This window comes from Bactrocera oleae, chromosome 6 (assembly GCF_042242935.1).
Source record: "Bactrocera oleae isolate idBacOlea1 chromosome 6, idBacOlea1, whole genome shotgun sequence".
Classification (NCBI taxonomy): Eukaryota; Metazoa; Arthropoda; class Insecta; order Diptera; family Tephritidae; genus Bactrocera; species Bactrocera oleae.
This window is the reverse complement of record NC_091540.1, coordinates 2,619,888-2,647,595: the sequence shown is the minus strand read 5'-3', so window position 1 is coordinate 2,647,595 and position 27,708 is coordinate 2,619,888. Positions and strand designations below refer to the sequence as shown.

Genomic DNA, 27,708 nt, shown 5'->3' with positions numbered 1-27,708 from the left:
TAACAACTTCACTCATAAACTTTTTTTTTGGGTTTTTTTTTCCAGAGAATGTTAATTATATAAAATATAAAAAATATCTTCAACATTTACTGGTTTTACAATTTATATTGCATTTTATAACATAATACCAAATTACAATGTAATCTAATAAAACCAAAATACAGAGGTGTAAAAGAGAATTTAAAGGTGAAACAAAATAATTTCTAAAATATTTAAAAATACTCTTCTTAAAAATTAGAAACTGAGTACAATTTTTAAATAATTTTTTTGTTTTTAATGTGTAAAAGTCAAGAACACCCTGTGCACCTGTTCCCAGAGCAGAAAATATAAAATAAATTCTCTGATGTTCCCTATCAACAGTGCTACCAAGTTCATTGTCATTATACCGGCTGTTATTTTTCGTTCACCTGCGTTTGTAACAGTCGGTTTTCCCTTTCTTTCCATATCGCCAGTTCGATACTTTTTTCTTACTCGCACTTTCTCAGCTGAGTTTACTGTCAGAATCGGCCGCTTCAGTCACTGGAACGACGCACACAGAGGGCAGCGGCCGATGAAAATCAACGGCGAAAGAGAATTCTGTTAACTACAACAAAAAATATTTGCGTTAGCAGAGAAGCCAGTCAACGGGCAACGAAAACGAAAAGATACGTCGCACGGATGCGGACAGAACGGCGAAAAAATCGAATAACGAATCGGTCACAAAAGCGAAAAACTGTGAAACGGAGAATCGGTGCGTCGCCAGAGGGCAGTGAAGTAAAGTTGGATAAAATCGCCAAAAATTTGTGCACTGTGCAAAAGGTCGTATCGCAAAGTTATCGATTTAGTTTGGAGATTAGCTCCATTTCCAGGCAGAAAAGGCGACAAAATTGTGCGAAAACAGCGTAAAGGTAAAAAAGCTCTCAAATCCAGGAAGAAATTAAAAGCAGAAGGAACAGAGACTGCTGACATTGGTGGTGTAAAGTGTGTGGATAATCGTAGTGACGGCCGGTGTGCTGTTGATTCGCAAGCAATCGTTGTTGGTGTTGTTGGCAGTGCAAGTAATTGTGTTAGTGTTAGTAGTGTTGGTGTCGACGTACGGTGCACCAAGAAGCAACATAGCCAAGGAGCAGAACGGGGTAAACGAAAAAAAAGAAAAAACGCACCACAAGGTGCTGCAAAGGCAACGACAACGAAGAAGACTGGGCGAACAGTCTCTAGAGGAAAATCAGGTGGTGCGGGTAAGAAGGTAACAGCATCAGCTGAAATCGGAGCCGGTAGCGTAAGCGGTCGCAGCAGTGGTAGCGAAAATAATAGTAATAGTAGTAGTAGCAGCAGCAGCAGAGCTAGCGTCGGCGCAGGCGCGGACACAGAAGAAAAGCAGCTGACCGCAACGCCACCACTACGCAGGACACGCAGCCAACAGCAGCTGCAAGAGGAGACGACGCCTAGTAGAACTGGTGGAGCAGCACGTAGTAGTGGTGTTCGACGCACGCACGCTGCTCCAGCAGCTGCGGACGCTGTTGGCAAAGGCTGCGAGTTGACAATTACTATGGCGGAGACGGGCTGTAAGCATTTCCAGGCGTACGTGAAGGAGCAAAGCTTAGATACGTTTCGCATTATTGATGCATACTTTTCGGCGTGTGTGAATAAGGATGCGCGCGAGAAAAAGGTGTGTGTTGAAACAATTAAACAAATGTGTGTGAAATTAATAGAGATATGTTTTTAAAATGTATGTATATCTGATAAAATTTTGAAATTATATGAAATACGAGTATATTTTTTTTTGAATTTGTCATAGGCGCTTTCCTGCTGTTGCTTTGAGTGTGGCAGCTACGGTTTACAAGTGTATGCTTGCCTCCATTGCATCTACTTCGGCTGTCGTGGCGCACACATAGCTACACACTTACGTGCGAAAAAGCATTCAATCGCATTAGAGCTATCACACGGCACACTGTATTGCAACTCTTGTCGTGATTTCATCTATGATACGCGTTGTCGAGAGATAGCAGGTGTTAACCGACGTTTGGAAGCGAAAGATCTGAGTAAAAGTCTCAGCTGGCAGCCATGGATACCAACGCCAAAAGAGACAAATTTGCTGTTAGCTAACCCGCGTCGTCGTCGTATACGTGCCAATGAGACAATAGGCCTACGCGGTTTAATTAATCTCGGCTCCACATGTTTCATGAATTGCATAGTGCAGGTAAGCGACAATTGTGATTAATTAATGACTGCAAGTGAATTATTATTCTTTTTTTATTTATGTTTTATTTAGGCATTAATTCATACGCCACTGCTATCTGATTATTTCTTATCGGAGCGACACGAGTGCAATGCTAAGTCATCGTTGAAGTGTCTTGTCTGTGAGGTTTCGCGTTTATTTCAAGTTTGTGAAATATAATTATGCATTTAAGTGTTTTACATATTACTTGTTGTTTTTATTTAGGAATTCTACAGTGGCTCTCGCTCACCATTATCATTGCATCGGTTATTGCATTTGATCTGGAATCATGCAAAACATTTGGCCGGCTATGAACAACAGGATGCACATGAATTTTTTATAGCCACGCTGGACGTGCTGCATCGTCACTGCATTAAAGCTAAAACAGAGGTTGAGAGTGCCAACAAATTGAATAATGCCACATCGTCGAGTGGCAGTGGTACCGGTGGTAGCTCCGGTAGTGGTAGTCACAATACGAATACGGCTGCAAATGTGAATAGCAACTGTCCAACACAATGTAACTGCATTATAGATCAAATTTTCACCGGCATGTTACAGAGTGATGTCGTTTGTCAGGAGTGTAAAGGCGTTTCGACCACCATTGATCCGTTTTGGGACATATCATTGGATTTAGGCGAGACGGCGCATGGTGGTAGCACACCAAAGACGCTAATCGATTGTTTGGAGCGTTATACACGCGCCGAACATCTCGGTGAATATGGTAAAATAAAATGTTCCACCTGCAAATCGTATCAGGAATCGACAAAGCAGTTTAGCCTACGCACACTGCCTAGCGTGGCGAGTTTTCATTTGAAACGCTTCGAACATGTATCCACATTGATTGGCAAGAAGGTCTCTACGTTCATCTCATTCCCCGTCGAGCTAGATATGACGCCGTTTATGTCGGAGAAGAATAACGCTTACGGTGATTTTCGCTACTCACTATATGCCGTGGTCAATCACGTAGGCACTATCGATTCTGGCCATTATATAGCCTATGTGCGTCATCATAAAGATACTTGGGTTAAGTGTGATGATCATATTATCACAACGGCAACATTGAAGCAGGTGCTGGACAGTGAGGGGTATGTATGCATAAATGTTTAATGTTTGGTTTTTGGAATATATTTTTCGATTTATATTATTTGAATATTCTGTGCAGTTGCTTCATTGCAAAAAATATTCAATTTTAAATTTAACACATTTTATTTTGCAATTTCTTTTATACGTTCCTTTTCTCTCTTTGTTTCAGCTATTTACTATTTTACCACAAGAACATTTTGGAATATGAATAGACTGTTTAAACGTAATAATAATATTAATTATAAAATACAACAACAAACTACTACCCTTAGTACTACATAATGACAACAAGATTAAAAAAATACAAAAACGTACCACAGCAAACTACATTTACAATTACAACAAAAACAAACAAATACTTAAGCTATTATTAATAATGCCGTAAACAAACGCTGTATGTGAACAGCGAGGAAGAAGCGGGGCAGCAAGATAAAACAAAAAACAAATAAAATAAGTATTTGTTGGAGCAGTAAAAATAAGCAACAAAAATAGCAGCCAAGGAGAAAAACAGTGAAAGCCAATAAATTTGTGCAACTTTAGCTGTCGGGATCATGTGTTCGTGCTAACGCGCTAATGTGTGGATGCACAAAGCATGTGGCGTAAGTGCAGACGCCAGCGCGCATAGCTGCCTGTAGCATTCATAATTTTGCTCTTATTGTCGAAACGCTAGTAATAACGCTGAAACCAACAGTAAAAACAAAACTCTTAATGCTAAATATGATTTAAAAAAACAACAACAAAAATAGTTTATTCAATATATATTAATAATTTTTATTTATTCTAAAGAAAAGAACATAAAAATGAAAGAAAACAAAAGCAAAATAGTATTGTTGGCCGCTTTAATGGCTATTTTATTTTCTCCCTCTTACTTCCGCAACTCTTTGTGTAGTTCTTATTTGATTATATTTGTATTATTTTTTTTTATACATGTTTATTTATTTTTTTTTATACATTTTTATTTATTTTTTTTTATACATTTTTATTTATTTTTTTTTATACATTTTTATTTATTTATTTTTTTTTATAAATTTTTTTAATTTTGTTATTATTTTTTTTATCATAATTTTTTATATTATTATTTTATTTCATTTTATAGTATTTTATTTACTTTTGTTTTATTTTTTTTTTAATTTTCATTTGGTTTTTAAGTTTTTAATTTCTGTTTTGTTTTAATATTTTTTTGTTTTTAATTTTAATTTATTTTTTTACTTTTCAATTTCTATTTTGTTTTTTTAATTTAATTTTTATTTTCAAAATTTTTTTTTTAAATTTTATTTTCAAATTTTTTTTAATTTTTACTTTCAAAATTTTTTTTATTTAATTTTTTTAATTTTATTTCTAATTTTTTTATTGTTAATTTTTTTCCTAATCTATGTTTTCAATGGGTTCTGTCAGCATTTTCTGCAATTCGTTAATTAAATTAAGTTATTCACTGCCTTTTTTTCACCCCTTCATTTTTATTTTCCATTGGCTTACGATTTGTCTCTGCTGTGTTTTTTTTTTGCCTTTCGCTTTGTTATTTGTTGGTCAAAAACTCTATTTTTTTTATTTCGCTGTGTTACGCCCTTCACGCCGCGAAGTATGTACCTCATCGCGCAGTTGGCTACGCACGGCTACATTGTCCGAACACGTCAGAGTCCAACGACCGCGCATATGCTGACGATAAGGTGCTTTAATAAATTAAAGTCAATTTTCAATGTCAATCGGCTTTAGCGCTTTTTTATTAAATAAAAAGGGATTTTTAATATTATCAATGAATTCTATAAAAACACATTTTTCCATATAATGCGGAGTTACACAAGAAAATAAGAAATGTGCATTCTGTAATCAGCAAATAATTCAAACACTAGTACATTTGAGATAGCTGGGTTTTGCACGCACAAAGATTCTAAGAAAAGTATATGAATTTGTATTTTACTTTTATTTGTAAACAATTTCATATCGCCGTTTAAAAATAGCATTCCACATTGGCTTGCAGTTAATACAAGGGTCCGATAACGCCAACAAAAGTACTGTGGTTGAAGTATATTAGTCATCAACATTTACTCTTTCGTATTGTTTCCTGATTTTATTTGCCTTTCGATTTTCTTATGATAATTTATGCTCACTCGTCTTTATACAAAAGAAACCTATAATACTAACAACTCATAGTGTTTTTGTAATCAACTTGAATATTAAAATCGAAAAATAGACAGTTTTCTCTTTAAGCTACAAGCAGGTATGCTTTTTAAGAAAATATTTAAATAATTTTTAATTTGAAAAATAAAAAATTAAACGCGACTGCGCACCATTCAATTTCGGTGCACATCGTTAACGGGCTCGTCCGGGAATTGAACCCGGGACCTCTCGCACCCGAAGCGAGAATCATACCTCTAGACCAACGAGCCATACATTCGATGTTCGCTAATAAGCAATAAGCGTACAGTGTGCTGGTGGTTGTTTTTTGTATACTCACCACGAGAGCAAGGTGTTGGGTTATCAGCAAATGTGGTGACTTTTGAAAGTGTGCAGTGCTGTATTTTGACGCATGAAATTTGTATAGTACTTAATAATTGCAATAAATTATTTGTTGAAGTTATTGATTTTTATTTTTTTTTAATATTTATATTATAAGTTGTATTGTTTATCATGGAAGTTTTTAACAGTTATTCACTTTTGAGAGCTAATAGCTGAGAATTTTAAGTCTTCCTGTGTCTAAAGTCTATGGATCTGGTAATTGGGTTTGGTGATAGCCTTTGTTTGGACATAAATCAGCTCTAGGTCTGGTTGTGCAGATCAGACTAATGTCGTTGTTCCGTTCACACGACAGTCGGAACTTTCGGTCCGTCTTTCAACAATTTCATTAAAATTATTTTGCCTGTACAACACAACATCTCGAACTCTCTCACTCTCAACAGGAAACATTAAGTTTGCTAAGATATTTGTAATGCCCAAAAAGAAACTGCGGCGACCCAAGAAGCTATTCATTTGTCGAAACCGCCCAATATATCGAACCACTATACCATTTAGTTGCCATACCAACTCAACGAACAAACTCAATATCCTTTATGGAACACTTCATAATTGGACGAAGTTTCTTTTAAAAATTGGCATTGATTATTATCCAAGATATCGCTATAATCTTCGAACAAATTGTTCAGATCGGACAGCTATAGCATATAGCAAATGCACCTGTGAAGGGTATCACGGTTCGGTGCTGCCGAAGTTAACGGTTTTGTTCTTTGTTTATTTACATTTTCATGTTTATTGCAATCACAGCTACTTTTTAGAGCTTGTTTATGTAATCATGCCTCTATTAATGTTTGTATATTTACGTGGTTTTCTACCGATAGCTTAGTGTGTATGCGCGGTGCTATAATCCAAGGTCGTATGTTCGAAACCTACTGCTTGTAATATGCAGCTTGAAATTTTTTTAAAAGACCTAACCACAGGAGCGTTGATACAATTATTAGAGAGAAAAAGTCAATTATTTTAGAAAAGTCGTCTCAGTTTTATCATAAAAATAATTAATATGCGAAAACGAATTGCTGAAATTGGGCCTAAAAACGCTGCATATATTTTTACAATTCAAAGAACAAAAGTAAGTTGACGTTGAAATAATATTCATTGTTAGAGTTAATATTTTGTTTAGCTTGTCAGTAACAAAATCGAATTGAGCTTTCAACAGTTAATCGTGCAATTTGTATAGGAGTTGATAATCACTAAATAATATTTTTAATTTTTACTTATTTAATTTTTTATATTGTGAATGAATTTCTTGATTAAAATTGTAATAGAATGATTTTTCCATAAACCACCGTTAGTTCTTCCATTTTCTAATATAAAATAAAAATAATTGCGAAGTCGCATATCGTTCTTCTGATAAAATTTTAAGATTTATTTTATGAAAAATGGCACCAAGACATAAGAAAAAGAATTCGCTAAATTACCGTTTAGAGCTCGTGCGAAAACACAATACATCTGCAGCGGAAGCTATTCTTCAAAGCAGTTCACTGAGTGAAATTGAAAATAAGGCGCTTCGGAAGGATGAAATTTCCCAAAAACAAACACCTGAATTAGAACAGTTAATTCCAGAGAACTGCGTTTGTAATCGAGAGGCTAAAACTTTTGTTTGCATTTTTTGCAAAATGTTTAGTTTCGGACGTATCGCCGAAACGTGTAGCATTCATCCAAATGTAAGTGGACTGTATTTTTGCATTTTTGTAAATATGAATATTAATATATTACATGAAATGTCGCTTATTGTGTTGCCTATGTCAACATTGCAGCAGTTATGGCTTATATTTAGCAATAATTTTTTTTTTCCTTTCATGTAGGTTTCCTATCTGATGGATTTCACGTGCTGCCCGCATTGTTCTGGACCTTCGGAACATCTTCACATGGTTAATATGGAATATGAACGTTATTTCAAGATCTGAGAACTCTAAACTTGGTTTAGAATTGGTGGAAGTATTCAAAATACCTCAAGTGGTCAACCATATTAGATACTTATATAGCTTATATATTATTACATATATATTTCGTTTAGTATATAATTTTATACTATTGAGTATAATGGATTTTAAGTTATTTCAAGTTAAATAAATGAAGTACTAAAAATGAATGGAAAGTACTCAAATGTTTATTCTTTTGTTATTAAACAGAAATTGTTCTTCAGAAGTTTTCCTAACAAGTTGGAGGTATGTATTTACTTAGAGTTTATACGTTGTTGTTTAAGTAAGCAGATTTCTTAAAACACGATTGCAGTGTTATGGAGATTAGAATGAACTTAGCGTTTCAACGCGTAATTTATTTATTTTCTGTAACCTGACAACTGTTGTATGCATACATGTACATATGTACTATTTCAGCACTCTAGTGCTATAAATCTCTATATGCTTCCTTCCAATTCCTTATTTATAGTCACTTAAGTTACCAATTTTTCTTATTGCCAACAAAAAAGTTCAATGCCATTTGCCTGACAACAACAACAACAGCTTCCATACGTATGTAGATAATTTGTTACATGAAGAAGAATATGTGAGAAATGCAAGGAATCGCTTACTTTACAAAAGGATACACCTAATTTTGTTATTTTCGATTTGCTGTCAGACCTGTTTAACACACATTTTACTACATATAAATACTTCTAATACGTGTACATATACATATGTCTACATAGACACTTCCCTTTTTAGTACCAATATTCAATTCCTCAACCATCGTGCCATACCATTATAACCCTCAATCACTTCTCAGGGGCGCTATTCAATCAATCTACGAAATTTACGTCCAGAAAGAGTTGGCGACGGCAGAGCGCAATTCAACGTAAATGACACAAAAGAAAAATGTATACAATTGTAAGCATGTGTTGATGTTCAACAATGAATGGCATGCTGTAAATATGAAGAGAAGGAGGAGCTGAAATAAAATATATTTAGAAAGAAAACCATGAGCTTCTACAGGCATCGGATTACACCGCACAGCACATATATTCCCACTAACCTGCTAACCAGTCAGCCACAGAACCACACAGTTTCTCAACCGCACACAAACGCTTCGCTGCTATACGCCCAGTGTGCAGCTGAGGCTTACAGATCAACAATTCGTGCGTAGTAAGTGTTGGAAATGCCACTTAATGTTTGTATGTATGAAATTATACCGATATGCAATTGCTTGAAACGTTAATGTAAATATGTCTGCAAGTCTCCTATTAAAGCTGCTAAGACTTCTACGGATAGTGAAATATAATAAATCATCATCAGCACATGGTTAACGGTATTGGTGAGTTTATGCTTATCGATAATTACAGTGCGGACGAAAAAAATGTTCACATTGAGAAGAGTAGCCTAAAAGCTTAGCGTTTTTTCAGGTATTGTGACTCTTTGTATAGTAGCTATATGTTATATTAGTTCGATCTGAAAAATTTGTTCGGAGATTTTAGCGTTGTCTAGGGCAATAATTCATGCCAAATTTCGTGAAGATATTTCGTCAAATAAAAAGGTTTTCCATTCAAGTTCTAGATTCAAATCGTCCAGTTTGTATAGTAGCTACTTGCTATAATGGCCCGATATCATTGATTCAGACAAATGAGCAGCATCTTGTGTAGAAAAGGACGTGTTCAAAATTTTAGATCAATAGCTTCAAAACTAAGGGAGTAGTTTGAGTATCGTTTATTCAGTTTAGGCTATAAAAGTGGGGAAAATGAGAGAATATACAAATTATAAGCCTAACGCAAGTTTAAATTGAATGAAAAGCTTGGCTGCTCACTAAAATATTTCGACAAAAACCTTTAGGTATGTGTTTTCATGAAATCGCACTGTTGTTAGTACATGTAAATATGTAACTAGTTAGTAGATATGTTGTTGTGTATGTAAATATTTGCTAGAAAAGCACGTGTTCACGCTGTTTACACTATTAACACCCGACCAAAGCATTTGGCAACATTTGCACTAAAATTTGCCTCCCCCAGACCTCAGCCGACACTTCAATGCCGTTGCCTTGGTTGTTGCGGCCACACGTGAGCGTCTACAATAAGATTATTGGATACAGCATAGATGCACATGTCACACATCTACTTGTATGTACATATGTGTATGTATATGCACTATTGTGTTGGTATAGGAATTTTAAAATGCCAACAACAACTGCGGTTGCATTAGCAATGCATATATGCGTATGTGTAAGTATGTGGCATATAAAAACACATAAATGACATAATGGAAACTCTTAAGTAGTAAACTCAAGTGCGACCAACAAACTGAAGTGTATGTGTGCGGTGGCAGACGGCAGCCGAATGCCAAGCGTATTATACACCGAGATCTAAAGGATACTAAAATTGGTATTACATAACATACTTGTACTCGTGGATTTGCGATGAGTTTGCCTGAAAGGTTATGTGCGAAAATAAGGAAAGCGAATCAAATACAAGTGGCTATCGATATTTAATGTAGAACGCCTTTAAAATTGTTAGGAAATAATTGAATTCGGAATTTCGGAGCTCGAAAGATGCTGAACATATGAATATGAGTGCCTATTTAACAGTTATTTGAGGAAGTCAGTGAAGTTTAGGATTCTGATAAAAAACAGTAGGTTTTTAGAGACTCTCCTCTGGCTGAAATATATTCTTATTTAAAAGAAGATCACCAGGAAGGGTATTTCATGTGAGATGGATCTTTATTAAATAGTTGTTGTTACGGATAAAATAAGTATCACAAATCGTATTAATCTATCGCTTAACCTCAAATCCTCTCTGATTAAAAAAAAAACAATAGTAATGCTGCGGCGAATCGTAAATCGCTTATTTTTGGAAACCTACTTCCGTAAGACCATTTTTATACCAATTTACAGACAGATAATTTGAACATTTTTCTGAAATACTATTGAACAAAGAGTCTAGTGAAAAAATTGGTTGCCTAACCGTCTTAACTAACATATGTTAATTCAACAGATATATTGTATAAACAAAAACTACCTCATATTTGAAGCTTTACTTCACTCCTACAATTAACTATAGCTCAGTAAAGTTAAAAAACTTAAATTTCTCACATTTTCCGCCTTACACACTCAATTCCTTAAATTATGTATAATAAATTTCCGCGAAATATGCAGTTTCGCAAAAATATCGACAACTTGTAAATCAAATGTATGATATTTATGATTTCGCCCACCGACACCATGACGCAAATACCTCGGAGGCCACAAAGAATAGCTTAAGGCTCGATGGCTGCAATTAATTTTTTTCTCATATACGCCCACATGACTTGGCCACAACGTAATGATTAAAAGGCTGTGACGCCAAACCGCCAATAGTCGCCACGAAAATGGCATAATTAAAAGTGCATTAAAGCCACATACGCATATGGATGGCCTGGCAGAAGGTGGTGGCTTGATGGAAGCGCCATTAAAGTCACGCATACGTCATGCGCAGCGAATGTGAAGTGCAAGTAATGTTTGCAATCAAAAATGTTAAATTTTATTTTAACCCATATGTATATGGCGTGCACATTAAAGTCATTGCGGCTTGTTAAAGACTTGCGCGCGCGCATAAACTCGCTGCCAAGCGACGCCAGAGTTTGCCAGAGTCAGTTTAACGAACGGTCGTAAAGTGTGGCGAACATTAGAGTTTTGCGCCAAGCAGTAAGAATCCTCATTAAAACGGAAGTGCACATTTTTTGCTTTTATAATGAGCGACAGACAACGTACTCCCTGCGAAGGCTCGCAACTTTCTCAGCAACAACAACAACACCAAGTTGACACATTGACGGCGCGTTAAAGGCGACTGGGAACGCTTATATGCTGGGGCTTGTTGTTGCTGCTCCGCGCCGGGACAATAAAAAGGCAATATTCCAATTTTAGTTGGTGTGAAAGAAATCGCATGCAACCATTGGCTTGACTGTCAAAGACAATGACATTGTCGCCAACGCTGTTGCCTGGGCGGACACGCGCATATTCAGCCAACACAATGGCAAACGGCAGATAGTGTTGTTGCTTTCGTTGACATTGCTATGACAGTTGCAGCGCGGTATGTCGCAAAGTTTATTTACAATTTTATTCAGCAAACAGCGCTCTTTGCTTGACTTTATTGCGGTTTATTGCAATGCATAAGGGGTTCCCACTTGCCGACTTTATTGCGCGACAGCCAAGTGACTATGTGCGTATTTAAGCTCACAGTAGTGAGTCGGAGATTTCATGAAATTTACAAAGTTTGAATGAAAGAGTACAATTTTGCGAAGAGAACATTATTGGAGCTAAAAGCTTTAAGCTTGCTCAAAAGGGTTAATAGAATTTGCACGCAAATCGTATTAATTAACCTCTTGAACTAATATCTAAGTAACGTGGTCTACCAATAATTTATTAATTAATATTATATGTTATCAATTTTAGGCGACTCTTTTAAATAAATTTTTCAAATTTGGTGGCTGTTCTTATTTATTTGGCGTTACTGTGAACGCAGTTTGAGAACAATGCGTGTGATCAACAGTTTGAAAGTAAATGTACTCTATTTTAAAGAATTTGGCTAAATAAGTGATTTTTGTAACAGAATTACATACAAATTTAAGCCAACATATATATTTTATTAGTATATTTTTCTAAATATTATTATGATAATATATAAATTTTTTTTTTAACTTGCCAACCTCTCAATAAATTCATAGCTTTAAAACTAAAAAATATATATAATTTCGCTCACACGCCGCACATTTAAATTCCAAAAAACTTAAGCACGCTTTCAATTTTGCATTTGTACTCCACTATAATTTAATATTCTTTAATATAAAACTTTAAACCAAACTTGCTTGTCACTTTACGTACTTTCACATACGCTCCACGCTACACAAGACAGACAAGTCTGCGAGATATTAGGGCTGGTTGCAGGCATTTTAATAGCATTTGCTTAGCTCTGCACGTTTTTCATTTTGATGCTGCATTTCAATTTTATGAAGTTTAAGAAACGCAGTAAAATTTTTATATTTGCATTCGAGCAAGTTGAACTGAGCAAATAAAATTAGTTTACAAAGTTGTCTAGAACAATTTTAACTCTTATCAATAAAGTTGCACTTTATGTTGTAATCTTAACATGGATGCTATTGAGGCCAAGCTGCTGCTAGTTGACGTGATGTGAAATTTTGAAATCGCTGGAGGTGGTGGAGGCTTTCTCCAAATTTAAGGTAGGTGCATGTCTATAATCAGTTTGGAGTGGGAAAAATGTTGGTTTTGTTATAGTTTCTCTTTGTTACTCTTTGTAGTATTGAAACGCAGATTAAACAAGAAAAACGTTGATGATATATTAACCTACACAGGTGCATTATCTTTTTAGTATAAAAAGGTATGAAAAGATCTTTATCTTGATTGTGAGCGATCAGTATGTGTATAATCTATAACTTATAATCTATAATCTATAATCTATAATCTATAATCTATAATCTATAATCTATAATCTATAATCTATAATCTATAATCTATAATCTATAATCTATAATCTATAATCTATAATCTATAATCTATAATCTATAATCTATAATCTATAATCTATAATCTATAATCTATAATCTATAATCTATAATCTATAATCTATAACCTATAATTTATAATCTATAATCTATAATCTATGATCAATAATCTATAACCTATACTCTATAATCTATAATCTATAATCTATAATCTATATTCTATAATCTATAATCTATAATCTATAATCTATAATCTATAATCTATAATCTATAATCTATAATCTATAATCTATAATCTATAATCTATAATCTATAATCTATAATCTATAATCTATAATCTATAATCTATAATCTATAATCTATAATCTATAATCTATAATCTATAATCTATAATCTATAATCTATAATCTATAATCTATAATCTATAATCTATAATCTATAATCTATAATCTATAATTTATAATCTATGATCAATAATCTATAACCTATACTCTATAATCTATAATCTATAATCTATAATCTATAATCTATAATCTATAATCTATAATCTATAATCTATAATCTATAATCTATAATCTATAATCTATAATCTATAATCTATAATCTATAATCTATAATCTATAATCTATAATCTATAATCTATAATCTATAATCTATAACCTATAATCTATAATCTATAATCTATAATCTATAATCTATAATCTATAATCTATAATCTATAATCTATAATCTATAATCTATAATCTATAATATATAATCTATAATCTATAATCTATAATCTATAATCTATAATCTATAATCTATAATCTATAATCTATAATCTATAATCTATAATCTATAATCTATAATCTATAATCTATAATCTATAATCTATAATTTATAATCTATAATCTAGGATCAATAATCTATAACCTATACTTTATAATCTATAATCTATAATCTATAATCTATAATCTATAATCTATAATCTATAATCTATAATCTATAATCTATAATCTATAATCTATAATCTATAATCTATAATCTATAATCTATAATCTATAATCTATAATCTATAATCTATAATCTATAATCTATAATCTATAATCTATAATCTATAATCTATAATCTATAATCTATAATCAATAATCTATAACCTATACTCTATAATCTATAATCTATAATCTATAATCTATAATCTATAATCTATAATCTATAATCTATAATCTATAATCTATAATCTATAATCTATAATCTATAATCTATAATCTATAATCTATAATCTATAATCTATAATCTATAATCTATAATCTATAATCTATAATCTATAATCTATAATCTATAATCTATAATCTATAATCTATAATCTATAATCTATAATCTATAATTTATAATCTATATTCTATAGAAACAAGTTTTGAGTTTTAACTTTTCGAGTTTACAAGTAAATGTTCATAAATAGTACTTTCTCTTAATCTGATTTAAGTAAATAAAAATTCTTCAATTTAATTAATTTCTAGGGTTGATCTATGGTTCTTATCGTTCCACACGAATAGCAGTTCAACGGTTGAACTCACAATATTTTTATCGTCTTTGAAGTTTTCCACGAAGTCCTCTTTACCATAATTATTTATTGAATAAATATACTTTTGCACTACTATCCCGACTAACTGTGCATAGCTTTCAATATTCAATTCACAAATCCACAATTTTTACGTTATTTGAAATAATAACTCACGAGTCAGTCATGCAAATGTGCTGGCGACCGAAAAGAAGAAAATATATATTGACATCAAGGCAATAAATTTTCCAAACATAGCCGGCTTACTCTGAGAATCGCACATATTTCAGTGCATAATATTCTAAACAATCGTCAGACGGGCATCGAAACAGTTACGTCATTTGCAGCGCCTGCTCTTATTGCCAGTTTTGGGGAGAATTTGATAAATGTGCTTTGAGAAAAATACAAATATTAAAAGCAATGCGAATTTATTTATTTATTTGTGAAGCAGCAATGTACATATGTCTATTACAACAACACATAACGTTGCAAACATGAAAATAGCATATATATGACAGTCACTATTTATAACCACACGATTTGTCGCCGTTTGCTTTCACACACCATTCGCCAACCGTCTAGTTCCAGGGTTAATACACTTTCTATTTTTATTACTAAGTGTAAAAACAATTCTCCAGTGCATAGATTCAGTATAAAACTCTAGACGGCACCATAAATAACACGTAAAATCGAATTGCATTGCCATTGTGGAGGCGAGAAAAATGGTGCAGCGCACAAATTTCAAATGTTTGGTGATTTTTCACATTTCATGTTGCTCATACGCTCCGGCTTTTGGCAAATAAGTGAATTTGTAGCGGTAATTTAGATTTCACCAATTCCATTGAGCTGTTTCGCTTGAGCGCTCAATATTTTCTACATATACTATGCGCTTGCAATGCGACATTCGTATTCAGTTGGGCGGTCATAAATAATATTGCAGAGTAGTACAATAAATATATTCGGTTATATTTTAGGTAGAGTTAGCAAGTGTAAAGCTGTTAGTTGAAGTCCAGCCTGCGGGTAGCTTATAGCAAAGGCAGCTAAAAATTGCTGCATAATTCGTGTCGAATTATATTCGCATTATAATGACTATTTGCAATATTGAAATGTGTGCAGAATGGATTTGTAGAGTTGCCAACTAGCGGCTAATTGCAATTTATTAAATATTAATAAAATTCTTTAAAAAAAAATTAAAACGTTCTCTAACTCGAGGTTACATTTCTTGCATCTGTTAGTTTTTAAGAAACTTCTTAACTGAAAAAAAATCAGGAAAAAGTGCTCAACTTTACTTTAATTTAAAAAAAATAATTCGTTTAAATTGTTAGTGTACTAATACTTCCAAATAATTTTTAGACAGTTGCAAGAGTTTCTTTGATTAAACTACCATAATACTCAGTTATGCAAAGCATTCTATTTACCTTACTTTTGTTATTTTGAATTATATAGCTTTAGGATGGAGATATCAATATTTTTTAAAGACTTCTTAAAAGGCTTGGTAGAGATGATTTTTAATTTTTTAATTAATGGCTAAAATCATTTAATTTTTTAATGACTAAAATCGGACCATGGTGGGTTTTTCGACGAACGGATATTGAAGTTATGGGAAAAAGATAAAGCCTCAGTCAGCAAAGCGATTTACTTCGTTTACGTCTCGTTTAACAAGACTCTCTTTGAAAAGCTTGACTCACAGTTTTCCTACCAAAAATTAACATTTCAGCACACGAGTCGGCACGTGATGCGCTTTAAATTCTGAAAATAAATCAAAAAATTGTGAAACGCCCCATACAAGGCGTCAGAAGTCTTTATTATTAAGCTGCCTGAGTTTTTAAGATATTTATTTGAAATTTTGCATACATCCTTTTATCCCCAAGAAGCTGCTCATTTGTCGAAACTGTTCATATCGGCCCACTATAGCATATGGCTGCCATACAAACTGATCGATCAAACTCAAGTCCCTGTATCGAAAACTTTTTTATTTTACAAGGTATCTTCACTAATTTGGTTGATGTAATCCCTGAAGAAATTGTTCAGAACGGATGATTATAGCATATCCTAATTATTTATATATTAATTTGAATTTGATTCCAAAATTTGCTGAATATATTCTAGAAATCATAAAGATTTTTGCATTATTATTTTCATTTAATTACAATTAACTGGCAACCTCCAGCTTTGCTTCCATTACAGCGAATTCCACTATTATTTTCACTTCACAGCAACAAATTGCGTAAATTTTTGCCATAATCATACTTATTGATGCCTAGCTGGTGCAAAGGGTGCAAGTTGCCTGAAATATGATTGTAAATACCTAATTTTATTATTATATATAGCACTTACCATATATGCATAATTTTCATTAATTTTAGGCATTGATTCACTGATTCGCATCGGCATGTAGGCAAATGCACAAAAGTGCAGGAATGCGAGCGGCTAAAGTGTGAATAACATAATAAGCACAAATTACTTGCATTAATCTGTTGCCATATAAACACTCAGCGAATTACAAACCACATTTATATTTGTGGGTAACAAAAATTTGCTACATGTAATGCCCACAAGGTATTATGTACAATGTAATTTCACGCTGTAATATTTCAGCCTCCGCGCCGAATACACACATTGATTATTTTGCACAAATTAATGCTCATTTAATTAACTTAATATGCTAAAATTTTTTATTCTGTGTAATTTTGTATAATTTTTGTATCCAAATGCGTTTTAATGTTATTTGTGGTGATTATAGGGGCGGAGCTATGCCCTGTGCGAACTTTTTTGCATTTTGACGCAGGCAAAAGCATTTTTGGTTTTTCAAATTACATTATATTTGCGAGGTAACTGTATCGAATTGGTTTGTACAGAAATATATACAAAATTAATGCTTAATTGAATAGATGATTGAAATTTGGTTTAACTCATATTTATTGGTGGTGTTTATTTTAAATTAAATTTGCTTGTTAATTAATTCTTAAATAAGTTATATATAATATTTAGAGCGCTTGAAGCTCAAAATTTTAAATATTGAAAAATAATGAATTTGGCATTAGATTTGTGTAAAACTAGAAGACTATCTGCGATATAAAATCACACCTGTAAGACCCAAAATAGCAATACAAAAACTCAGTTCCAATCCAAAACAATTCCGACTAATTTTTTTTGGGTCTTGGTTTTTAATAAAATTTCTTTATTTCCAAAGTTTCTACAACCTGGTTCTCGGCAAATTCTTTACCCACTCTTTTATGTTCTTCCGCGATCTTCATCCCGCTCAATAATCATTGCGCCACAGCGCTGAAGTTTTCGGACACACTTTATACACCGAGGACCATCTGTTACTGTTTGTTGATCTGTCTGCTTGACTTACCGTTAGAGAATTACGCGTTTTTTGCTGTTGCTCTTTCAAACTTTTCTTACCAATACAAAGTTCAAACCAATCGCTCACATGCTCTCCTTTCCGCCTCCTCCATCAGCTGCTACTTGACTCTCGTGGGTACTGAAGATGCGATAAGCGTTAGCTACAGAGTTTGTAAAACTTGGCTGTATGCTGGCTAAATCGACTGACAGCGAATACATGGAGGACATTTGTTATTTGTCATTGTTGCGCATTTAATGCATTCTCAACTGTATCCTTCCTCTTAAATAACAGCAAAAACAGCAGCGACATCGTGAGACATGTTCTGTGCAAAAAAGAAAGGTTTAAATGCAAGTGGAAATTGATGGCAATGCGACAAAGTTCTCAGTGGTCACGGAGGTTGTTGAAATTTTGTTTTATGTAAATTTTTTTGTGTTTTATTTTTGCAAAAATTTTGGTTTCAAATTGCTTTTTAAGTTTTATTGCCTGCATTTTGTGGAAGCGATTTATTTACAGTGTTATTTATTCTATTTCATTGCACTATTTTGTGATTTTTATCTACATATTCTTCGGTGCGTATTGTGTCGCATTTACTGTTTTTTCTTCTTCCCTCAAAAGTCACCAAATTTATTTACTGCGGCCCTTAGTAAGAAATTTATACATCATCAAAGTGAAAGATGCTTCTTTGCAAGTATCTGTTGTTGACCGTGGCGAAGTTTTGTTAAAAAGGGTTTTAAATGTCAACGTCAATTATTTGAAAGTGGCTTTCGCCTGAAAGGCTAAGTAGCTTTTCAAGGGGACAGCTTTCGCATACTTTAAAAAAAAAGTTTAGAACATAAAAGGGTAGGGTAGACACGAAAAATATTGGTTTTTTTGAATTTGACTCTGCAGAATCCTTAGAAAGTTTTAAGGTGTGTAAGCAGTTTCATTAAATGTCTTCTTAGAAAATATGTGCGGTGAATAAAGCAACAAATGTACGTAATTGGCAGCTCTGTAGACAAAATACCATTAAAAATTACCTACACAAATTAGCTGACACATTAATGAAAACGCTGTTAAGGAATTTGTTCTTCTTTTGTTATACAGTATTTTTCTAAAAAGCTTGACCATTAATTAAGCTTTTTTGGCTGTACATGCCAATGGCTTCGCTCCCAATTTTTTAAGGTTAATAGAAGAGCGAAGTCAATTTTTAATGCCTTCAACAGATGCTACGCTGAAAGTCTGATAATACGACATCTGAAGAGTGAATAAAAAAAGCTTGGCCATTTGATACATTCTTCCTTGCCTGAGTTGTGACTATTTGTGTGATATATGGGCGTATATTATTATGATGGCAGATTAAGTCTTATAGCCTATTTGAGACTGCCATATTTTGCTATTAAAATGATTCGATAACCAACTTTTACCTAGATTGACTTAGAGTATTATTCAATTTGACATAATAAAAACTGACTAAACTTTAACAGTCACAAAAAATTGGACTGCCTACAGCTCGATAAGTTTGACTGAATATTCATTTTAATCCTTGAGCTTTTGCTCCGTTGATGTGTTTGCTTGTTGGAAAAATGTCAAACTCTCTGCTCAGTACGTTAAACCCACACTAAAATTTAATAAACAAAGAAGAGAGATTTGGGATCAATCATGCACATACTTAACAACACACATTTTTGTATCTGCGGAATTTGCGAAGTACATTTTTTTTTAATTTTTCTAAGTAATTCTTGCAGTTATTCGATTATACCATGAATCTCTTGGTTTTTTTGTAATTCCTGCAGCTTAATAGTTTTTGTGCAAGTATTTAGTTTTTTTCTTTACTCTGCCACCTGTCACCTTTTGTTTCTTAATCTTCTCACTTTTTCGTTGCCACAAAATTTTGCACTTTTTCCCAAGAATGTTTGCAGTTCATTTTCACCAATGCTTTTGTTTCTTTTTTGTTTCTTTGCTTTGTCCATTGTCTAATCAACACCACATGCGTTTGGGTTATAGTGAAAGTATGCAAGTCATTTGCCCGCTGCCATGTCATGCAGTCACAGTCATCTCTTGCAGTGCTGCTTAAAGTTTCTGACGTGTGACTCAGCAAATTTTCCCAGAATTCCTTTTTTTTTGGATTTTCTAATTTTGAGCTCTTCTCTGTTGTAGTGCTGCTTTAAATTTTTTGTTGCTTTTTGTCCACAGTGCAGTTTTGTTAATTTTACCAGCTCTGAGAGGAAATTTTTGCTTGCTAGGTGCTTTCTTTGCTTTATGCAGCTGTTCTCAAACCATACCATATATACGTTCTGTTTGTTCAAATTTCGTTTCATTTAATGAAAAACATGTGTGTTGAATAGAATGAAACTCAAAAGCTTGCACATGGCTTACTAAAGTTCTTAAGGAATCATCCAACTTAAAATAAATCAGTAAACTTGGTAACTGAAATAACTTGAAATACCAAGTGAGCTTAGCATAAAATTTCGGGGTTGAAAACAGGACTGTTTTGAAATATTGAATGTAGATTTGTTCCGAGCTATTTCATAAACGTACATGAAACCTAGAAAATATTCACTTAAATCTTCAATTTTCAATATCTTTGTGCCTGGTCACTTAGTTTACTTCGTTCATAACCTGTCTTATTTTTATTTGCTCAACAGCTGTTGCGAATAGAATTCATTGCTGTTCCCTATTTTTTGCAGCTTTGTTTAATCTACGTCCCACCTAATCCAATATCAAGTTAATCTATCTCTTTTGTCTCCCACTTCCACTTTGTCGCAAGGTGAGTCTGTCAGCTCGAGTAGAGTATGACTGAGTGATGATGATAATATAGTATATATACCTATATATATATATCTTATACATACATATATATGTATAAGAATAATGGTGGCAATCTTTTTTAGCGCAAGTGGCATCTCGTGCGTTGTGAATCTCCCTTAATATTTGCTCTAATGCATATATTTCTAACGGTATTTCATGCTCACACTTTAAAAAGAGAATACGTTATATCTGTGTGTGTGTTTGTACCCTTTAATTTACTGTTGACGAATGACATTTTGGCATACAAAAAAGATCCTGATGATTTCAAATTACAAGCAAAAGTAAATAAACGATAAATTTATGTGTCCAGTGTATAAATTCCTCAGAATCGCTATATACACACAGGCATGAGAATAATGTTTAATATAAACCCAGTTAAGTGGTTCAATACATTACTTGACATATCGTTCAATTTTTATGCCCATAATAATGGTTGGGCTTTTGCGGTCAAAAGCCATAAAAGTTCATCATACGCAATGTCGTGTCATGGCGGAAGTGCGTTAGCCTTGATATTTGCTCTTAAAAAATATGATGGCGCTTTTATTGTATGTTTTAAAGCTGTCAAATGCATGTATGTTTTCGTCGTTGTTGTAAAATATTTCCTTTTTGCAGTCAATGCGTTTTAAATTCTTGCGGTCAATTTTTCATTTATTCATTATGGTTGAAATTCTTTGTAAAGTCAATTGTGTTTAGTTGACAGCTGTTGGCGGAACAAACTTTTGTCATTATTTGCGTATGTGTGTGTTTGAGCTTTCCGTTCTTTATTTAAATTCTATAGAAAGAAGAGCAAAGTTTTCAACATCGTTTGGTGGCTCGAACAAAAGGGGTAAAACAAAGCAAATGCATTGAAAAGTATTCTAGTTATTTGTACGGAATTCCCTTAATTGTCTGCAAAGTTTTGGGGGCTATTATTCGCGGTGAAAAAAATGACTAAAATAAAACTATGTGAACTTGAGTTCGGAAGTTAAATGTGAGAAAAATTTAATTTTTTTTGTTTTAGTTTGACTTTGGTTCACTAGAAGCATCCACCTTGCTGAGAACACTTGAATATTTTTGTAGGAAGTGATATTCCTAACTCTTTATTGGTTTTGTGGTTATTTTTGTAAAAACAAATAAAAAAGAAATTGACAAATTTTATAGCAATGTTTTTAAAAGATGAGAGGATAATCAATAATGCATTTTGTAAGCCAATGATGTTGCTGGTAAATGTCTCTCAAATGGCTGGTAAATGTCTCCCAGATAACTTTTGGCAAATGACTGCTGTCAGATGACAATTCTCAGATGCTTAATGTCAGATGACTGCTGTCAGGTGGCAACTGTCCAGTGACTTTCGAATTGTTTTCAAAGGCTGTTTTTGAATAATTGTCAGAAGACTGTCGGATGGCATAGATGGTGGCGTTCAGATATAATATACGATTTGCCCCCTTTTCAAAAAAACACTGAGGGGGCGTGAGCTGTAAACAGATATATAATTGATTGTATATATTGATAAATTTATAAATGGAAAGAGGTTTGTTTTTTGCTGGATCATACTAAAACTTCGGTGCTTTAAGTGCTTTGGGAGTATATCAATACAGCATATATTTAACCTTATTGAATAGTATTTTGACTTAAAATAAAATTAAACCCATCTTACGAAGAATGTTTGTTCTTCAACAAAAATAAGACGTATGTCCCTTCAAGATTAAAATTCACACAAAACCTTAGCATTACGCTCGTATTTTTCTATCAAAATATGATTAACACATGACCATCCGATTTTATAAAGAAAAACAAATTTCATAAAGTTTAATAGCGTTTTCTTACATCTTTTATTAAACACTAAACTTTATTTCATTGATGTAATGTCTTTTCCGTCACACCAACTGGTCATCAGTGCAATTTGCTTTCTTTTATTTACGCTCCCGTTTATTGCTTGTCTGTCGTGTGGTGGCATCAATGCATTGGCTACTGAGCGTGTTCTTTTGTCTGTCAATAGATGGCTAACATGACTGTTGCCCCGTCTGGTCTAACTTGTCTTCGACTTTTACTCATTACACTAATTTGTTGACTTGTTTTGACAGTTTACTTGTCTGCTCATTTGCTCATGCATAAAAAATTTATTAATGAATTTTCAACTTTATTGTGCGTGTAAATGAAAATTGCAAGCAAATAAGAGATCGCATTGCATAATTTATTTTATTACTTGCTTTTGCTGCATGAATCGATTTAATGGAATATTTTTCCATTAAATTGCATACCAGAAATCACGAATTATATGCAGATGTTAAACTCAAGTGAGTTAGCTTAAAACTTAAGAAAAAGTGTAAAGAAAAATTTGTAAAAATATAAAAAGAACTTGATTTGCCCCAAAAGAGCTTATGTGTCTTCAAAAATTCTACTCTTGAACTTCCACGCATATGTTATAATTTATTTTTGTCACCCAGAAGCTTCTAAGCTTCTCTAAGGACCTAAATTATTGCTAACGATTGTATGTGTGAATTTTCCTAAACCTTGTGAAATAAAACTCAAAATCATGGTATATTTCTCCAAAATTAGGCGTTCTTAATTCAGTTGAGAATTACAACATTACTGATTAACTATACTTTGCATGCCTTTTGCTCCTGTCGTATGACTTATAAGTCAGTCAGTCCATGTAAAGAAAACTTTTTTATTTGACAACATAATGTCATCGAAACGAACATTTCTGTCGAAATTTTTGTTCTAATTATTTTTCCCTTGTCAGTGTTAGTAATGAGTCCATATGCCGACTTATAATAAATTTAAATCTAACAATATTTTCTATTTCTAATTTTAACTCCACGTTTGACTTCTAAGCACTCAGCATTGCATTTCAATGCTGCTGAACTTTAACCCCTGTTAGCGGCTGCTCCTTCACCATGAATGCAATATTAATTACGTCTAATTACATTACTAATATGAAATTACTTTACATGCAGTCAAATAAGCAAATACAAACCAATCTACTCACACACACATATGCACCTACGGAAGTATGTATGTATGTAAGCATGTTTTATTATGCTGTGAACTCTGTTGTTAACTACATTACTCATACGCACCGCTGGGCATAAATTAGTACTGTGCGAAAACCATGGGGCCTAAGCGGGTGTGTGTTGGTGTTGGTGGGCCATAGAGTAGCACCGAGTAATTGCGGGTGAATAAATTTCGGTTACGCACATACTATACACAAATATAACTTAAATGTGCTTGGTGTTTGTTACATAAAAGAGAATGGAGTTGTTGTGCGAATAAATGCGAATGTAATGATGGGAGTCAGTGCAACTTGCCTTTTGGGTTCAAACAAAATTTTAAATGATGTTGTGAATTCATAATTTTTAAGATTTTTGTGTTCAATTTCTTTTCTGTGCTTATCTACACGTGTTTACATTTTTATCCGGGTGTCAGTCAGTAGTATTCACGTTGGTCCACCTTTATCCACTTTTTACTCATATACGGTCAATTCAGCTTTTAAATCGGTAATTTAAAAAATATTTATTGTTCATAATTTCCATAAATTTACCGCGTCAATATAATGTAAATAAATCTCTGTTGACCCAATTAAGTGCGCAAATGGCCGTGAGTGTGAGCGCTGAGGCTAAATACTTGCGGAATATTAAACAGCCTACACTCATTGGTCGCATTGTAAATGCTTTGTTTCGCTTTATCGGCGTGCAACGGTAGCTCTGATAGCTGAAATTTATTGTAAATATCGCATAAATTTTGGTGAATAAGTATTTTTTTAGGAACATTAGATTGGGCGAATAAATGTAAAGAAAAGTCGCAACTAGATTGGAGGCAAAGTAATGAGCAAATTAAAGCATGCAGTTAATGTAGATTTTGTTGTCGCTTTTCAAGATTTCAAAATATATATCTGCACGAAAAGTTCTATTGCAGACATGATTTTTAATCACTGCACGAAATTTTTCTAATACGTTTTAATTAATAAAATAAGCATTTAGGTAGCAACCCTGATAAATGTTTAAGGCAGAAAAACACTGAAAAATTAAAACTGCATACATCATTTCAAATTTAACCATATATTGTTTTGTTTATATTAAATTCCATGACGAGTGTATATCACGAAAGAGTCTTAACTTAAGAAAAATTTGCTTATGGCAACCCTGAATAACACATTATCAGCTCATATTACTTTAATTCTCCTCACCAACAATCATTCTAAAATAGTCATAATGAAAAAAATTTGTTCGATTTTGTAAAGCTTATGGAAAATTTTTGGAAAACAGACATCGCCAAACTTTGAATAATTTGGGATTCTGAGCCTTAAAGTTTATATACTCATGTCGATGCATGCCGTCACACAGACTCAAATCCGGCATCGAAAGGTTGGAATTTCTCACTCTTTTTTGTACTTGAAAAACGAATGAATTGGATTTGGTTATCCTTAACATTTTGGATCTTAATATTTAAAGTAGTATTAGGAGAGGCTTACAAAGAGTGATCGATACTCGTAATAAAGAAAGGGAGAATCTATCTTGAAATTATATAAAACTTATGATTGTATGCTTGTATATGTATTCGAAATTTTGAATCGACTACAATAAATAGGTACAATATTTAATTTTAGTTTTAGCATAGATTAAGTAACACAAATAGGTCAGATTTAGTACAAATAAAATCAAATAGAATTATAAATTTGTTATTCACTTTTGCTGATATTTAATGCTTATATTTAGTATATATTATATTTCTTACTACTTTGCTGAACTTATGCTTTGAGGCAAAAAGCAAAAGTCAGCAAGTCTTCTACTTTACCCATGATTGCTTGTGATAAAAATCTTACAAATAAAGTACCCTCATTCATATTTTGTTTATTTGCCTCAACTGGTTTTAATAAAGAAATACTTCAGCCTGCTTTTTATTTGCTATAAAGAGAAAGATGCTCAACGAAATGGGTAAGTATAATAAAAGATAACAACAGAACAATTTTACAGAAAGCCATATGAGCTCAGAGTTGACGTACACTATCGTAATTACTATATGCCAACTTATTTTAAACGGAACAAAATATTGCGTTATTAAAAAATATTGGCATGAAAATGTGGAGAATGCTTCAGGAGTCAACAAAAACCGTTAAACAAATACACATGCATCAATACATATGTAAAAATATACACAAAAGAAAAAGGTCGGTAAAAAGTGAAATAAAAAGAAAAAGCGAAATAAAATAAAAATAACTAAAAATTAAAATAACATAAAAGGTAACACACACACACAAAGATAAACAAAGAAGCAAAATTACGCATGAAATTGAAGGAAACGGAAATTAAGCATTGGTGTTGGTTGTTGATATTGGCAAGCACGGCATAATGGACAGTGAGCGATGTCCATTTGTGCATTGATAAGAGGCCAGCATGAAAGCATGTGTGGCGATGAAGAGCATCATAATGATGATGTTGACCATGATGAGGATGATGTTGATGATAAAAATGTGCATTTTTTTGTAGCAAGTCACAGATTGGTTAAAATATATATTTGTAATCAGTTATGTGCAGTTGAAAAGGAAGTGACCACCGCAGTCGTGACTGCGTTCCATTTCTCTGGCCTATATAATATATGTTCGGCATGTGTAAATACGAAAAAGCAATCCACAATGCAAATATACAACTCACTGTGGCAGCTTGTTGCTGCACGTTGAATTCTTACACCGCTGACACGCTTTCGTTGGCATATTTGTGCACGCAGTTGTGACGCGAAGTTTGTTGTAATTGTTGGAGAAAATTCACTGCGTAATGGCTAACGGATGCTTTGGTTGGTTTTAAAAAAAAAGATCAATCAGATTAATATACGATTGTACATTGACCTTTTTTGGTTGACTACCGAAGTATAAAGGACGAAAACCGCGAGAAATGAAAAACTAATCTATTCTCTGAAAATCTATTTTGTTGCCTAAAAATGTGGAGTGCCTGGATTTGGAAGGACGTCGATGCTTTAATACCGTTCGCGGGTGCATTTTGTATAGCTTAAAAAGATAACTGAAAAGTCAGTTCCATTGGCCCGATATATGCGATTTCGATCCTGTTGACGGTATAAAAATGCTTGAGTAACATTCTTCAAATCATTTGAGAAGCAAAATATAGGCTGAAGATCTCGACAGTAAGCACAATATCCTGTATAAGAGGCACTGTAATAATATCTCAGACGATCGCCAGAATGCCATCGAAAATTATAGAAAATTATTTTTAAAATATTTTTGTCTTTTTAAAGACGATTTTAAACCTTCAATTATATTTCTGTAGCTTTAGCTTCTTTTCTTTTCAATAATATCAATAACAGGAACTATAATACTGGAAAGGAATCTTCCCACTTCTATTACTTTCAACCATTTTTGGAAATTATATTTCAATAACGCATATAAGGCAGAACTTGATATTTAGTATTTGTAGCACCCTGTATTATGAATTTTATGCAAGCACATGCTGACATTCCGTTGTTTGACGCACTTTCCGCATATTCATATCCACCATTTTCTCTGACTTATATATTTCGTATACTATTTTGTTTGTTTATATTTTAAGTCGTGCGTCTCATGGTGATTTTTAACGTTCCAATTTTTTCCCATTATTCACTTCACGTAGTTTTGCTTCTTGTTGCATGTCGTTTAATAAATTGCATGCCTCAATTTTTCCACTTAATTTCTGCTAATTTTTATGGTGTGAAACGTGCGCTTGAAGCGTGACGCCATGGCGTATAAGTAACTGCACAGCTACGACATAAATTGGTGATTTATTTATGACATTTTCGGTATTTATTGGGTTTAAATATTTCTTGTGAGATTGAAAGGAGAAATATAAAAGGT

General features: G+C 33.0%; 1 protein-coding gene, 2 long non-coding RNA genes and 1 other non-coding gene across 4 annotated transcripts; 2 read left to right on the top strand and 2 right to left on the bottom strand.

Annotated features, from left to right (window-relative positions):
* Nucleotides 1–446: 446 nt before the first annotated feature.
* Nucleotides 447–4,102, top strand: not (ubiquitin carboxyl-terminal hydrolase nonstop). Its single transcript, XM_014244451.3, has 5 exons — nt 447–1,648; nt 1,778–2,179; nt 2,252–2,362; nt 2,423–3,282; nt 3,450–4,102. The coding sequence occupies exons 1-5, from the start codon at nt 1,529–1,531 to the stop codon at nt 3,490–3,492; spliced, it is 1,536 nt and encodes a 511-aa protein (XP_014099926.1). The 5' UTR covers nt 447–1,528; the 3' UTR covers nt 3,493–4,102.
* Nucleotides 4,103–5,595: 1,493 nt separating this feature from the next.
* TRNAP-CGG (transfer RNA proline (anticodon CGG)) lies at nt 5,596–5,667 on the bottom strand. The gene has a single exon. It is a non-coding gene; the product is annotated as a tRNA-Pro (tRNA).
* A 282-nt stretch (nt 5,668–5,949) lies between these two features.
* Nucleotides 5,950–7,264, top strand: LOC138857779 (uncharacterized). Its single transcript, XR_011396957.1, has 2 exons — nt 5,950–6,860; nt 6,912–7,264. It is a non-coding gene; the product is annotated as an uncharacterized lncRNA (long non-coding RNA).
* Nucleotides 7,265–7,627: 363 nt separating this feature from the next.
* On the bottom strand, nt 7,628–8,987 carry LOC138857778 (uncharacterized). Its single transcript, XR_011396956.1, has 2 exons — nt 8,765–8,987; nt 7,628–8,680 (listed from the first exon to the last, which is right to left on the bottom strand). It is a non-coding gene; the product is annotated as an uncharacterized lncRNA (long non-coding RNA).
* Nucleotides 8,988–27,708: the final 18,721 nt, after the last annotated feature.